The sequence below is a fragment of the Plutella xylostella genome, chromosome 12 (genome assembly GCF_932276165.1).
Source record: "Plutella xylostella chromosome 12, ilPluXylo3.1, whole genome shotgun sequence".
NCBI classification, from domain to species: Eukaryota; Metazoa; Arthropoda; class Insecta; order Lepidoptera; family Plutellidae; genus Plutella; species Plutella xylostella.
Genome location: NC_063992.1, coordinates 4,609,831 through 4,624,671, shown reverse-complemented (window position 1 = coordinate 4,624,671; position 14,841 = coordinate 4,609,831). Strand labels below are relative to the sequence as shown.

The following is a 14,841-nucleotide window of genomic DNA, read 5'->3' as shown; positions in this document are numbered from 1 at the left end:
ATACTCAACAGCACTGCATTTTTTTAGCCGCTAAAAAAATGCCATTAAGTAAGTTGATATTTTGCTCAAAAGGACATAATTATAACAATACGATACTAGGTACTCTCTTTAATCTGTAAAAACCCTGGAAAATTTTGTTCAAAAATCAAATTTCTTATATTATTACGGTTTGAAGCTTATTTAGGTGCCTAAAATGTATAATATTTCAGTCACGGTTGAACATTTATTTCACAAGGCATTCTATGTTTTCGTACTAAGTATTATTAGTAGATAGTGTTTTTCTTAAGATTTTGATTTTGATACAAAAAGACGACCGAATGGCATAGTGGTTAGTGACCCTGACTACTGAGCCGAAGGTCCCGGGTTCGATTGGGCAGATATTTGTTTAAACACAGATATTTGTTCTCGGGTCTTAGATGTGCCCGTAAAATGGCAACAGGCCCGCCCCCTATTACATTGGGACTAACAGAACACTCTGGCGAAAAGTGGGTGCAGCAATGCACCTCTGCCTACCCCGCAAGGGAGTACATCAGTACAAGGCGTGAGTGAGTTTTTTTTTTATACAAAAAAATAGTGTAAAATATACAAAATCCAAACTCTTTTTCTCCATCAAACAGACAAGAAAATGCAAAAAAATATTTAATACTTCAAAGCATCTCAGCATATGCGGGCTACCCCTCTCCCACTAATAGCTGGCTCTCCTAAGGGAAAAAAACGCTGACTCATCAAAACAATAAACAAAGTATCGGCCCCCATTTTATTATGTTATTATGCACGCTAGCTGTTCCGTTATCCTATGATTTACGCTGCATAGCGATGCAATGGTGACGGGAGTATTATTGATTTTTGTATTTTTCTAAGGAAAATTTTGTCATAACATAATTATAAATCCGTGCTTCGGACGTCACGTTATGTCGTGAGTCCCGATCGCTGTTTCAGCAGCGGTCGTTAAGCCTAGTCAGGGCCAAGTTCAGGCAGCTTGAAAACATCTTACAGTCGGGTTGCTCACTTACCTGACAACATATATTTTTTTGTTATAAAAACTATATTTACGTTCTTAATTTCATTAGAATAAATATTATTATTTTTTTTCTAAGGGATCCTATATGCTGCGGTCCTGCGACCTTTGCAGCCTTGCCGAACGGTTGGGGAAGGCGTCGTAAGGCGCCTTCTCCCGTTATAAAGCGACTAAGTTGAGGTCACTTCAGGAGGCTTGCCTCCTGAAGTGTCCTCAGCTTAGGACGTCGCGGTGGGTGGGGGGTGGCGTGAAGCGCCCTGGCACATGTCGAAAGCGTGTGTAAGTTTGGAGGCTACGGCGTCTGCGCCGGATAGCCCCCTCTAATGATGATGATGATGCCGCTACTCGGACTTGGGAGTGGGGAGATCTAACGTTTAACGGCGCTGTCGCCAGCCTAGCTGTGAGTCTGTCGTCTGGGTCTGTAAGTATGTTCTTGGGACGTCTCCACCCCTTTAGAGCGTCCACCCTAACAGTATAATCGCATGATGAGGATATAAGCTGGTTGAAATGTTGCGATCCTTTGTCGAAATAACGTGCTGAGGAATCCTTAATAAATTTCCTGATGGTCGGAACTTTAAGGTCCTTATGCAAATTGTAATTTCGGACAAAGTAGGGAGCACCAGTAGCTCGACGAAGAAAGCGATTCTGAATGACCTTGTGGCGACATCTATAATGAATACGCGCAAGCATAGAAGTCAAGATATAGATCCAGCGAAGAGATATCAAGGACGACCAACAGATGGCATGGAAGAGTGAAAGCAAAATACCAAATCCTACATCGCGGTATCTAAGAATTACAGCTACTCAGTATATATACAGAATCCCGACATGTAACCGTCGGGCAGTTGCCCACCAAGCTAAACCGCCCAGCTTGGTCGGAGGATCCTCCCTTTTAAATGGAGGAGTGGCAACACCTTCGAGGAGCGATAACCTGAAGTCGAGCAATGGAGGGTGAATGAACACTACGCTAGCATAGGTCATGACTGGTCTAATGCATGTCAAGTACAAGCGTACTTTGCTGCGTAGTGAGAGCTTGGGGTTGCGAATGAGAGGAGCAAGTCGGCATAAATAGAATGCCGCCTTGTTCCTCACTTTGTTGATGTGGGCCTTAAAGTTCAATCTGCAATCAAGAGTGACTCCAAGATATTTTACTTTGTTAGCCCACGGAATAGGTTTGCCGAACATGCGAATGTTCGGCTGGATCGATCTGTAATAGGCGTTAGTCCGGGAAAAGTACACTGCTGTGCTTTTCTCGGGGTTAACATCCATCCTCCACTTACGGAACCAATCGCCTAAGGCATCGGTTGCGTCTTGGAGTAGTTTACGGCGGATGGTGTGGTTATGAATGTCTGTGACATAAATAGCCGTGTCATCCGCGTAGAGTGCGAGCGAGACTTGTGGATGTCTCGGAATGTCACTTGTGTAAAGTGAGAAAAGCAGAGGTGCTAAGACCGAGCCCTGAGGGACACCTGCGGTGACCGTCCTGAGTGAAGAGCGAGTGCCTTCGACGCGGACGCGATACCTGAAAAGCCTATTCGAAAGGAAGTCCTTAATAATCAGAACGAGCCTGTCTGGTAACTTCAAATCGTAGAGTTTGTAGACTAGGCCGTTGTGCCAAACCTTATCAAAGGCTTTGGCTAGGTCAAAGAAGAGGGCAGCAGTGCCCTTTGGCTTTCTCCTAGCAAAGCCCTTTATGTGCTCAGAGATTCGATGCACTTGGTGAGTGCAAGAATGACTGGCTCGAAAGCCAAACTGCTCAGCTGGAATGAGGCCTTTGGCGAAAACGAACTGTTTGAGCCGGGCTTGGATGAGTCTTTCGTAGACTTTGCCTAAGGATATCAGTAGACTTATAGGACGGTAACTGGTCGGATTTCTCCGATCTTTACCAGTCTTAGGGAAGCCTATGACGTCGGCAATTTTCCAAATGTCAGGAAAGATACAATTAGCCAGGCAAGCATTGAAGATCGATACTAACAAGACAATGAGAGGGAGCGATAGGTTTTTGAGAACTCTATTGGAGATCCCGTCACATCCAGGAGCCCTCTTTGAGTGAAGGTCCTTGATAATTGTCTTGACCTCAGTGACTGTGACGGGTTCCAGAGTGTCGACCGGAGGGATAGAGGCCCTTCGCTGTACCTCGTCGTTGATCTTATCAATGTGATTTTGGTCTAGACCTAGACACTCGGTGGAAGGCGAACATTGCGTTTCAAGACTATCGGCAAGGAGCTCGGCCTTGTCATCGTCATTGAAGGCAGGGGGCAGATTGCGATCAGTTCTGGTTAAAGGAGGCATCTAGAATTAATATGTGCCCAAAATGGAAATTCATACCCTGTTTTTACCCCTTTACCCACCCTTAGGGGTGAGATAAAAATCTGAAAAAAAAATGGGACCACCTGGGAGCTCAACCCAATACAACAAAAAAAGAATTTTCAAAATCGGTTCATAAACGGCTGAGTAATCGGTGAACATACATAAAAAATATATAAAAAAAGATCCCGACGAATTGAGAACCTCCTCCTTTTTTTGAAGTCGGTTAACAAACAAATGCCACTTTTGGAACTAACAAATTTTCCTTACATATTGACAGTGACATTTGACGATACGCAACGTAAACGGAGGTTTCGAATCCTGTGCTCGCGGGTGACAGCTTGGAGAAGAAACTACAACAAAGAAGGAGGAGGGAGAAGAAAAACAACTACAGTATCATCATATTACCAGTCAAATTTTGACACGTAGGACGTTTAAAGTTTAAATTAAGAGTGATTCAGAATTTAAACGTGATCATTATGTACCGGATAACACAATAAATATTCTCCGGATATCCCCAGGGGTGCGAATAGCGAAAATCATTAGGTAGGTATATTGTATATGTTTATTTAATTATTTAATGGTTATGCAAAACTTGTACGGAAACGCTAGTTTCAACAACTAACGTTAAATAATTCCAGAATAAAAAGCAACTTACTGGTCTTAAGTATAATGTAACTTAACGCTGAAATAGTTTTGAAATTTATCAAAGCCTATTAAACAGATAAATATTATTTTTCCCTAATTTTGTTTTCATGCTTAGTGGCCTAACTGATATTTCCCAACGTGCAGAACTTTGCTATGATCCTGGTCAAGATGAGAGCCATGTTCTAATGTTACAAAAATATGAATGAGTTTAACGTAGCACCATTCAGCATATACTTAGGTATTATTAAATCAATAGTCTAGAAAGTTAACTACGATCAATATCCTGGTCCAGCTCGCCATACCAGAATATAACCCTGCCATTTCAAAAAGATCCGTTTTTCGTCTCGGATTCACAAATGTTCGGCTATTCGATTCGGCTATGTAATACAGGACATTGTTCCTTCTGAAACGGGACGTAAGATGCTATCAAAAGCCTTGTAGGAGGCAAAATGGGGCGTGTCTGCACAGGCCACGCCCACCGGTTGGGCGTGTCTCTTTCAGGATTTTAACAATTAAAATTTATTATAAGCATATACCTAACTATTATACGGTTTAACTAAAAGTTTCATACAATGCCAATGTCGGCTTAGAAATGTGTAAAGTCGTTCATGTGGTTTTATTAGTAAAAACATTCACCATATTTCTGGAAAGTGGACCTACAACCTATCTTAAAACCACGGTATGCTCTTTAATGTACCAAATAAATATATCAGAAATATAAAATGTTATCGTAGGTCGTAAAACACCTAACTTTGAATATACTCACCGTATAAACACAGTAGCTTCCAAATGTAGGTAGGTGAATAGATACAATTATCCAAAAAATATTCACTCCTATAACACAATAATACAATACTATTGACAAACGCGGTGACAAAATAATCTGAAGAAATATGGCACCAACTTCAAAAAAGATCAGTTCCTGCTTAGGTATATTTGTAATGTCACATAAAATTTATGTAAATTATTTCTAACATTTTAGTGGTTTTTTGAAGACGGATTTTTAATTTTTAATTTTTAATTTTTTTTAATTGTATTTAGTTAATTTTCAATAATATTCAATTAAAAGTAAGATGCAAATGATACCAATAAGTCCTACTAGTCAAAACGAATCATTCAAGCCTAAACACGAGGTAGTTGCTATGTATATACCGTTGAGGAGTTCCTTTGACTGCCTTCCGTTTCCATCATCAGATCAGCTCAAGGTCACCATCATATTATTTTGATATAAGAACTATATTGACGTTCTAAATTTCATTAGAATCGGTTAATAGGTGCCCAAAATGGAAATTAATACCCTGTTTTTACCCCTTTACCCACCCTTGGGGGTGAGATAAAATTCTGAAAAAAAATGGGACCACCTGGAAGCTCAACAAAATACAACTAAAAAAGAATTTTCAAAATCGGTCCATAAACGGCGGAGTAATCGGTGAACATACATAAAAAATATAAAAAAATAAAAAAATGATCCCGACGAATTGAGAACCTCCTCCTTTTTTTGAAGTCAGTTAAAAGTGTAAAATTAGTAAAAAATTGCAAATTTCCGCATTTTTGAATTTTCGGAATTACCCGCACATCGGTAATTAAGAAATCAGTTAAGTTATTTAACTGATTGTTTTTTCATCCAAATGATTGCCGTTTTTGTTCGCTACGTTTGGAGTTTAAAAAACCTAGCTCAATTTTTTTTGGTATTTTCTTTAATGAGCTAACTAGGGTAATTCCGAATTTTGGAACATTTTACTATGAAATTTTGTGGATCGGGTAATTCCGAATTATAAATATCACATAAATGTGTATTTAAGTACTTCTGGGCAGTTCTATGCAATATTTCGAGTTGAGTTTTTGCGAGGTTAAAGCTGATCGAAAAATACATATGGTCCTTTAGCTGAAATTACCTAAAACTCATTTTAAATGTCATTCGGAATTACGCTCGTACAAAGAAAAAAATATCAGCTTTTGAAACTAAAATATACACGAATTCCGTGGGTATATAGAGAAGTCTGTTAAACAGAGTTTTAGGTAGCATATTCAAGTATACAAAGAGTCCTTTCATGAATCAAAATGACCCAACCAGTCCTCTTAAATTGACAAAATACGAACATGTATCCAACTCACCCAAAAACCTTTCAGAATAACCCACCTGCACCTTACTTAGGTAGTCATTTATTGTAATTAATAAGGATATTTTTTACAATTTATAATAAAGTACCGACTCTATATCATTAATTATTCTAACTACAGCCGCCGACTGAAGCAAAAAGGCCAAAACCTATGAAAAACTAACTATGCGCTCCGACTCGGCTACGACGACGCTACGAAACCGCTACGCTCGTAGGCGGAGTTTTCTCTCCGACAACCCCGAAGTTTCCCGAGCACACACGAAGGAAAGCCGAATCTGCCAAACCATCCATTTACATACGACCTCTCACATCCCCAACCTCACCCCTTATGCCATCCGATTTTGTTAGCATTAAACGGGCAGGGTAGTTTCAGCTTGTTTGGTCGGAAAATCAGGGATGGAAAGGAAAGCCAGGATTCTACGGTTACGTAACCGCAGTTGAGTGACGACAGCGCCAGTGGAAATACGTGTATCGCTCTAGGCGGTACCAGGAAAACATAAATAACAACAACGTGTTAGAAGTCGTAAACAACGCAGCGCGCAAGTTTGTTCGGAAAAGTTTTGTGCAGTGACTTTTTGTGGTAAGTTTATTTTATTTTGTGTATCATTATGTTGTTGTTTTGTATTGTTGTCACTGCGACGTACATTTTTTTATTGCTTATTTTATGAAAAACTATGTAGAGCCTCTAAACGTTATCGCGATATTTTCATGTATCATATTGTTTAAATGTTGAAGCTATCACGGTTTTAGCTAAAGGTGCTAAAGCACACACTAGCGTTCATTATTGGAAATACCCTTATTTTTTTGAATTGAATCGAAGTTTGATTAGGACTTCATAAATTTCAAATAAAATACTTGAAATGAGCGTACCAGAGCAGACTTGTATAAAAAAGCGTATTATTACATTTTAATCCAACTGTATGAAATCCTAAAGCTAAAAAGACACAAACGTAATCTAACGGTGGTGACTCTTCCGCCACACAACGAACGTTAAAACCCCCGATATTTAAAACTAAAACTTGCATAACTTTTAAACGACTGAGTCGATTTTGACGTTTTTTTTTGCACGAGCTACGCTAACATACACAGATACACAGACACGTTATACGTATAATACCCCTATTTTTCGTCGGGAGGTTAAACTTCCCTAACACTTACGTTTAGCTGATTTTGTCGCGATTTAGTAGAACCTATTTCCATATTTAAAGATCTCAGTTGATTCAAGTCTGCTAGACTTAGACAGGTTAGCCGGTATAAGTATTTAGTTGAATGCAGAAGACCGATACTATAATAATATAGTGTTGACTTGTGACGCTTCTTATGAGAGGCCTCTGTCCAGCAATGGACGAAGCTTCAAAGATGTCGATTGTGGTGTTGGAAGACAGGAAAAAAAATTATATGCGATTCTGGCGCGTCATTATAATATAAAACTGGCCGAGAGATTAGGGTCATATTCATTATGGTATTATAACAGTTATTCGTAGCAGAACAAGTGCCAAAAAATATTATACAGAGTGAAAATTTGAATTGAATTTATCAGCGAGTCTCGCTCTAATGCTAGTTATATATCATACTAGTAATACTTCACAATTTACATACTGGGGATCACTAATTAATGCAGTGATTTCTTAATTCCATACTGCTCGTTTATCATACAGTGCTCCAAAATCGATAATGCGCATAGAAATCTTTGACAGATCGGTTGTTATCGATTATGTGACACATGATATTGACTCCTATTTCTTTCGAACAAAGTGCAAAATGCAAGTGTTTTTTAAGGCTCTTACGATTTAATGATTCGGGTGTGAAGATCTATCTGCATGTGCATTATTAATTTTGGACAAGTGTATATCTTATCAGTTATGACTTCATGTCAGTACGCTAATTCATTTATTTATTTTATATTACAATACATTTATTGGTTAGTTATAAAAATGCCATTAAACCAGATAGGTACACTTGAATCGATCTGTACCGTCAGTATCAACAGAATAGATTTTTAAAATTATCGATTTTTACGTATGAACTATTCTGTAAGTATGTTAAGTTAGCTGTTAGGTGACAGGAATGTTTACTGAATCATTCATTGATTATGAGAAGGTTCTTTGCTTATACATTATCAGTTTGATCATCATCATCATCAGCAGTCCACTGCTGGACGTAGGCCTCTCCCAAAGCACGCCACTGGATGCGATCTTTAGCTTTCCGCATCCAATCATAACCTTTCGCAAGTCGTCACCCCATCTAGCCGGAGGGCGTCCCACACTACGTTTGCGTAGCACCTCCACTCCAGAACACGTTTACCCCCTCGGTCATCGGTTCTTCGACAGATGTGACCAGCTCACTGCCACTTAAGCTAACTCGGTGAGCTATGTCGGTAACTTTAGTTCTCTGTCGGATTACTTCGTTCCGGATGCGATCTTTCAGAGAGACTCCAAGCATAGCTCTTTCCATAGCTCGCTGAGTGACCGCTGACCTTCAGTTTGTGAACCAGTCCCACTGTAAGTGTCCACGTTTCAGCCCCATATGTCATAACCGGTATGACACACTGATCAAAGACTTTCGTCTGGAGACTTTGTGGTATGGGCGACGAGAAGACTAGACGAAGTTTGCCAAATGCTGCCCAGCCTAAATGTATTCTTCTATTGACCTCTGATTGGAAGTTGTTTCTACCCAGCTGCAGAGTCTGTCCAAGGTAGACATATTGTTGAACAACTTCTAGGGTCATGACATCAACGGTTATTGGACACGGGAGAACGTAGTTATTATACATAACCTTAGTTTTATCCAGGTTCACCCCGAGGCGAACCTGGCGTGAAACTTTGTTTAGGCTGTTCAGCATTTATTTAAGTTCCTGCAGAGATTCGGCTATAATGACGATGTCGTCAGCAAATCGAAGGTGCGAGATGTATTCGCCGTTGATGTTTATGCCTTTTCCTTCTAACAGTTTGATAACATTATAATAATAAAGGATTTTGATAAAATTATAAGACGAGGAGGCTACAGACATAATGTTCTTTTCTATTCTAAATAATCCTAATTTTTACGATTTTAATTTCTCAACAAATAACTACAACAATCTTATCATCAAACACCACTACTAATTGCAAACAGCACCCACGTTTACAAAATATCCCCACACCCCACACCCCACCCGCCACCGCGCATCTCCCCTTTGTTTATGTTTACTTGTGTACGGAATGCACCCCCGGTTGTCCGCCTGCACCCCTGGTACTATATTGCGCCGGTGATGGAATGCAACTGTATTGTTTTATGACGCCCTGGTCGTTCGGAAGGTGAGGTGTGAGCGCTTTCACTTTCGCTTTTCCGTTTTGTTTTGTTTAGTTGTAACGTTCGCTACATTTTTACAACGTTAAAACGAACTAAACACACGAGAAATTAAAAAGTTACAGTCACATAGGTATATACATATTATATGTAGAAAGTCAACGGAATACGGAACATTTTCATTGCATGTGAGTGTATAATGAGCGCATTCTTAGAAAATAAGTTATTACGTTTGTAAAATAAAATAATATTATAAAATATTTAATTTTATATCCAAATTAAATAATGTTATTAAAATAAACGGTATCTAAATAATAGTCGTCCCAGCAGCTTCTTTGAAGAGATGGCTCGGATTTTCGTTACACCAACTTGGTGAACAGCTTAATAAGCTAACCGTAGCCCAGATTAATAATTTACAGATGCGACAATTGAATCAGCCGCGATACCTGTTATTAAATATGTAAATCAGTTATTTATTCAGTCGAGCCGCGAACAAACGAGGGCTAAAGGGGAAACACGAAAACTTTCACAAATATTAGCGTTCTTGTCATATCAATTATGATTACAAGTTGCTCCTCTGTGCCGCTTGCAAATTAGTCTGAGAAGTGTCGCTCGCGTATTTTATTATGAGTAATCTTCATAGATATAACTAGAAATTTAATTAAGATTCAATTTCTTTATACCAAAAACCCGGATGTTGGTAAAAAAAAGTTGAAACTTTTTTTTATGTAATTCTTATAAGTTCGGATTATTATTATTATTATTATAATGTATCTTATACAAACAACACACATGGATGAAAAATAGAGATAAATTATGTTTTAAAACTCAATCATTTTTTTTATAAAAATAAAATGTGAACTTTTAATTTTATTCTGTCTCTATCAATTTACTTTTGAATTTTTTTTTTTCCTTTTAATAAGAACCATAACGATGATACCCACAACAAACCAGTAAAATCAATTCAAATCAACCAAATTTCTTCATTATTCAAGAAGCAAGACACAAGATAAACCCTAAAACCAATTACCCTCAATAAACAAGGCAACATTTGTAAAACATAGCCCGAACAGACTTATTAAAATTATTAATTAAAGAACATTAAACAATGCCTCAGTTTTGTGCAGACAAATCTACGTCCCTATTCTGGATAGCGAAGCTATTGTGATTGGGTTTTAGATGAAATTGGGTATTTTGGAAGCTAAGATTATACATACAATCATATAGACTACATTTTATATATTTTTACGGGAATTCATATAAGTAGGTTTTTTTATAGCGAAGTGGAGTTAGTTTTACCTGTGATTTACAACGATTTACATCGCATTATTTTGTATTGAATATCAATCGTCAGAGTGATCAAAAATATTCTGTCGCAACATTAATAATAACACTTACATTACTGAAATGGTAAAAATTGTTGGTGGGATTATAATATAAAAATATGTCTACACATAGGTATAGGCACGTATTTTTAAAAGAAGCGTGTGTTGTTTAAACATGAAATATCGAAATCGTAACAATATCTCTGGTCTTACCAGAATAAGCCCTCTAGTGGCCCTTGGGAATGGTTTAATTTCGATATTATTTATTATTTCGTGGCCTGAAGACGGCGGCGGGAGTGGAAGCTAATTTCCAAAATAAATATTAGCTCAATCAGACCGTGGACCACCGCTGACTTTATCTATAGATTTGAGAACCATTGTTCTTCTAGGGAGCGATGGTTTGTTTTTGGGTATTTGAAAACAGATAGGTACCTATTATAGAGAAATTATTTTTGCAGTTGCTCACATAAAGAAGCTGCATAACATAATTTGTTGTTTGTTGTAACATACTAGTTGTTCCCGCGAGCTTCGTTTCGCCTTAAAAAGTTTTCCCGTGGGAATTCTGCAATAAACTGAAGGACTTTCATACAAACTTTCATCCCTTATTTTACCCCTTTAGGGGTGGAGTTTCTGAAAATCCTTTCTTAGTTCTCACCTACACTACGTAAGAAACCTAAGTGCCAAGATTCGTGATTTTAGCTCGAACCGTTTTGGGCTGTGCGTTGATGCCCAATCAGTCACTTTCTTCAGCCCGGACACATTCTAAAATTTTATGTAAATACATAAATTCTCTATGTGAGGTAGTATGTTCGTAATAAGTACGTAATTTTACTCTTCCACAAGAACAATTATTGTAGATAAGTAGTAGGTACTAGTCGCAAGTACTCACTACCAATTTACCTCTGTAGAGCGATCCGGAAAAAACGCAGCACATTCTATTCGATAGTCTATTCGAAAGTGCTGTCAACCTGTCAACAACAAAATGGCGGTGTATAGATTTGCGAAAGTTTGACAGCTATGATTCCATAGGTCATTGTCAGAATAATATTATGTACTCTGTGGTCATTCTTTTCGAAACTCATTCGAAAGGTAAAAAGTGTTCGAAAGTTCTGTCAAGTTGACAATAGTCGCACTCGCATTCGATTCTATTCGTTAGCTCGAATTTTCGTGATACGGGTACTGAACACGTTTACATTTCCCCATACGCATGTACCTAACTGCCTCTACATTATACCGTCCACTCCAAGCCAAAGTCACTAGTTACTAGTTATTATTCTGTGCCAAAGTCAACTCTCGAACGGGCCGCCCGGACACTTGAGTCCTCTCCCACACCTAGCAAGATGGTCGCATTGTTTTCAATAAATTACCAAAGGCCGCCCTGCCTCGGGCCTACGTCAACACAATTATTGCTCGGACAGCCGCCCGCCCTTCGTGAGATCAACATGGCTAAATAAATTAACTGGACGCGCCGGCTAAACGTTTGTTTTTGAACGTCTTCGTTGAGGAAGGAGTGCAGTGTGAGGGTCTGTGTAATTTAATGTTAGTAACTGTTTGCCGTCGACTGTATAAATAAGCAGTTTAGTACGCCCTCCCATATTTTCGAAAATTGAGGTTATACAGGATGTTGCAAAATTGGTATACTAAGCCTAATCCTACATGTGCAGCATGTTATATCTAAGCCCGAAACTGAAATCAGAATTTAAAAAAATTCGCGAAAATAATTTTTTTTTTCCGTAGTAAAAAGTCATGTGACCAACAAAGTTACTATGGAAAATTAAATATTTTTTTCGCTAATTTTCAAATTCTGATTTCAGTTTCGGGCTTAGATATAACATGCTGCACATGTAGGTTTCGGCTTAGTATACCCTTTTTGCAACACCCTGTAAAAGTGATTCTGCTGAAATATGTAATCACATGATCTATGCTGATGAAACTAATTAATTATATCTATGAACATAATATTTTTATTCAAAAACCGTCATTTTTCTTGTACACGAAGGCTACGGTTTTGACAGTTTTTTAATACAATTGCTTGATTACTGTCGCAGTTTTTTGAGATGGGACATCGCATAGAATGGCAGGTGGAACTTTTTCATTGCTCGCGATGTCGCGAGTGTATAATATTACGAGTATTATTGTTTTGAATGGTTTTCACACCTAATAATATCACATTCAAGAATAATGAAAGATTTTACAATAACTTCAACATGCTGCAAATTATATGTACCTAATTGATTATCAATTTCTTTATTGACTTCTTTCTTTGTTTGTTTCAGATCCCGTGACGATGAGTGCCCGGCCGGCCGCCGGCGCCGCGCGCGCTAAGAAGCAGAACCACGCCAACATCCCCTGCCCCATCGAGAACTGCGCGCGCTTCACGTACGGCAAGCTCCCGGACCACCTCACCAAGCGACACGGCCTCACGGGCGCCGAGCGGGACGCCCTCAACGAACAACAACGGAAACGGTTCTTCAACGGAGAACTCTGCCAAGTCAGGTTCCTAAAAGAATCAGCCATCAGAGACCTCTGGGGCCCCGATTATGATGACCCTCGCATCAGACAGAAAATACACCAAAGCTACGGTCTTGTCAAAATACGCATCATACCGCTAGCGGCTACCCAGCGCGCCCGCCCGCTCACTGAACAAGATGCCAATGTTCTTACCTCGTACAATGCTAGAACTGCGCCACGACCTACCAGGGTATCACGGCCGCGGCCGAGAGCGCGCCCGTACCCACCCCCCGAGTCCACCCCCGCGGGCACCTCCAGCGAGTCCAGTGAAGGAGAGGAGAACACCCGCACCAGCGCGCTGCCCCCCTCCCCACCCCCGTCCTCGCCCTCCCTGCCCCCGTCCCCCGTCCCGTACGAGCTCCAGCCGCCCGTGGAGACGCGGCTTCGAGACATTTTCGACCCAAAAGTAGATGCCGGGTACAAGGCTGTCATAGATGACATGAAGAAGTCGATGACGCTCGGCAGGAATGTGGGGCCGCGGAAGCGCAAGGCGTACCGCACGTACCGCCGCTACGCGAAGCGGCTAATCGCTTACTTGCACCGACAGCACTCACCTTTGGCCTACGACGTTGATTTATTGCTGTGCGGTGAGCGACAAGTTTGCGCTTTCCTCGAGCGCGTGAAAAGCGAGAGGAAAACGAAGACGTTTCGGAACTACATCGTGGCTGCGATCAAGCTGCTCGACTCGAGACTGTTCGCGATAGAGACGGACCCTGGCTGCAAGGAGAAGGTGGGGTCGATGACCCGCGTTTATGAGGCTCTACATCGCAGGCTCAACGAGTGTGACAGGGTTCTAGCCGAGAAGAACTCGGTCACTCACTCCCAGCTCCCCAGTGACTTCGATCCCGACATTATCGGACACAGTTTCAACGACAGTTGCGATGAACTTGTGTAAAGTGATACAATTTTAATACACGTGCTTGAAAGACTTTTAATTTATATAATTCAAATATTTGATTAATCTCAGCCAAGTTTAAATTATTAATCTAAATGTACATTAAGTAACCACTTATTGCACATTAGAACTAGGATATTAGATAACTGTACATAGTCACAGACAATACGTGTTACAAGCAATAAGAATTAATTATACTTCATTAGTGCCATGTTTATTTAGAACAAATGAGGTAAATTTAAGTATTATTATTGAAATTGTAAAAAATACTTACATAGAAAGTAATATACTTTCGGATTGTGTGCAATATAATCTTAATTGTCTAGCTTAAAGATTTAATAAACTGTAAATACCTATCGATATTATTAATGTTTTATTTTTATTTCATCCTTCCAATATTTATAATGGGGCTTTACTATTTGAATTTTGCGTTTATCATTACGAGAACAATAAAACATAATCCATTATTTTACTACCTATAGTTTACTAGCTTTTCCCGCAAGATTCGCTTCGCCATAAAGTTTTCCCATAGAAATTATGGTTTGAATAACATTATAAAAAAATATTCCTCAAAAAAAACATATTGACAAAAGGCCAAAAAAGCAGTATGTGTACAACCTTGAGTTATGTAAATGAAAGGAGAAAAATCAAGAGAAATACACCCGTGAAAATACATGTTCACGCCTTTTTATAAATTGTGTGTGGTGTATGAATGTTTTACATGAATGG

General features: G+C 39.3%; 1 protein-coding gene across 1 annotated transcript; it reads left to right on the top strand.

Annotated features, from left to right (window-relative positions):
• The first annotated feature begins 6,544 nt into the window (after positions 1 to 6,544).
• On the top strand, positions 6,545 to 14,499 carry LOC105384225. Its single transcript, XM_011554425.3, has 2 exons — positions 6,545 to 6,673; positions 12,983 to 14,499. The coding sequence occupies exon 2, from the start codon at positions 12,994 to 12,996 to the stop codon at positions 14,110 to 14,112; it is 1,119 nt and encodes a 372-aa protein (XP_011552727.3). The 5' UTR covers positions 6,545 to 6,673; positions 12,983 to 12,993; the 3' UTR covers positions 14,113 to 14,499.
• The last annotated feature ends 342 nt before the right edge of the window (positions 14,500 to 14,841 follow it).

What these genes read in the sequence shown, in the direction of transcription:
- LOC105384225 (XM_011554425.3), top strand. Translation starts at nt 12,994, where the DNA reads ATGAGTGCCCGGCCGGCCGCCGGCGCCGCGCGCGCTAAGAAGCAGAAC.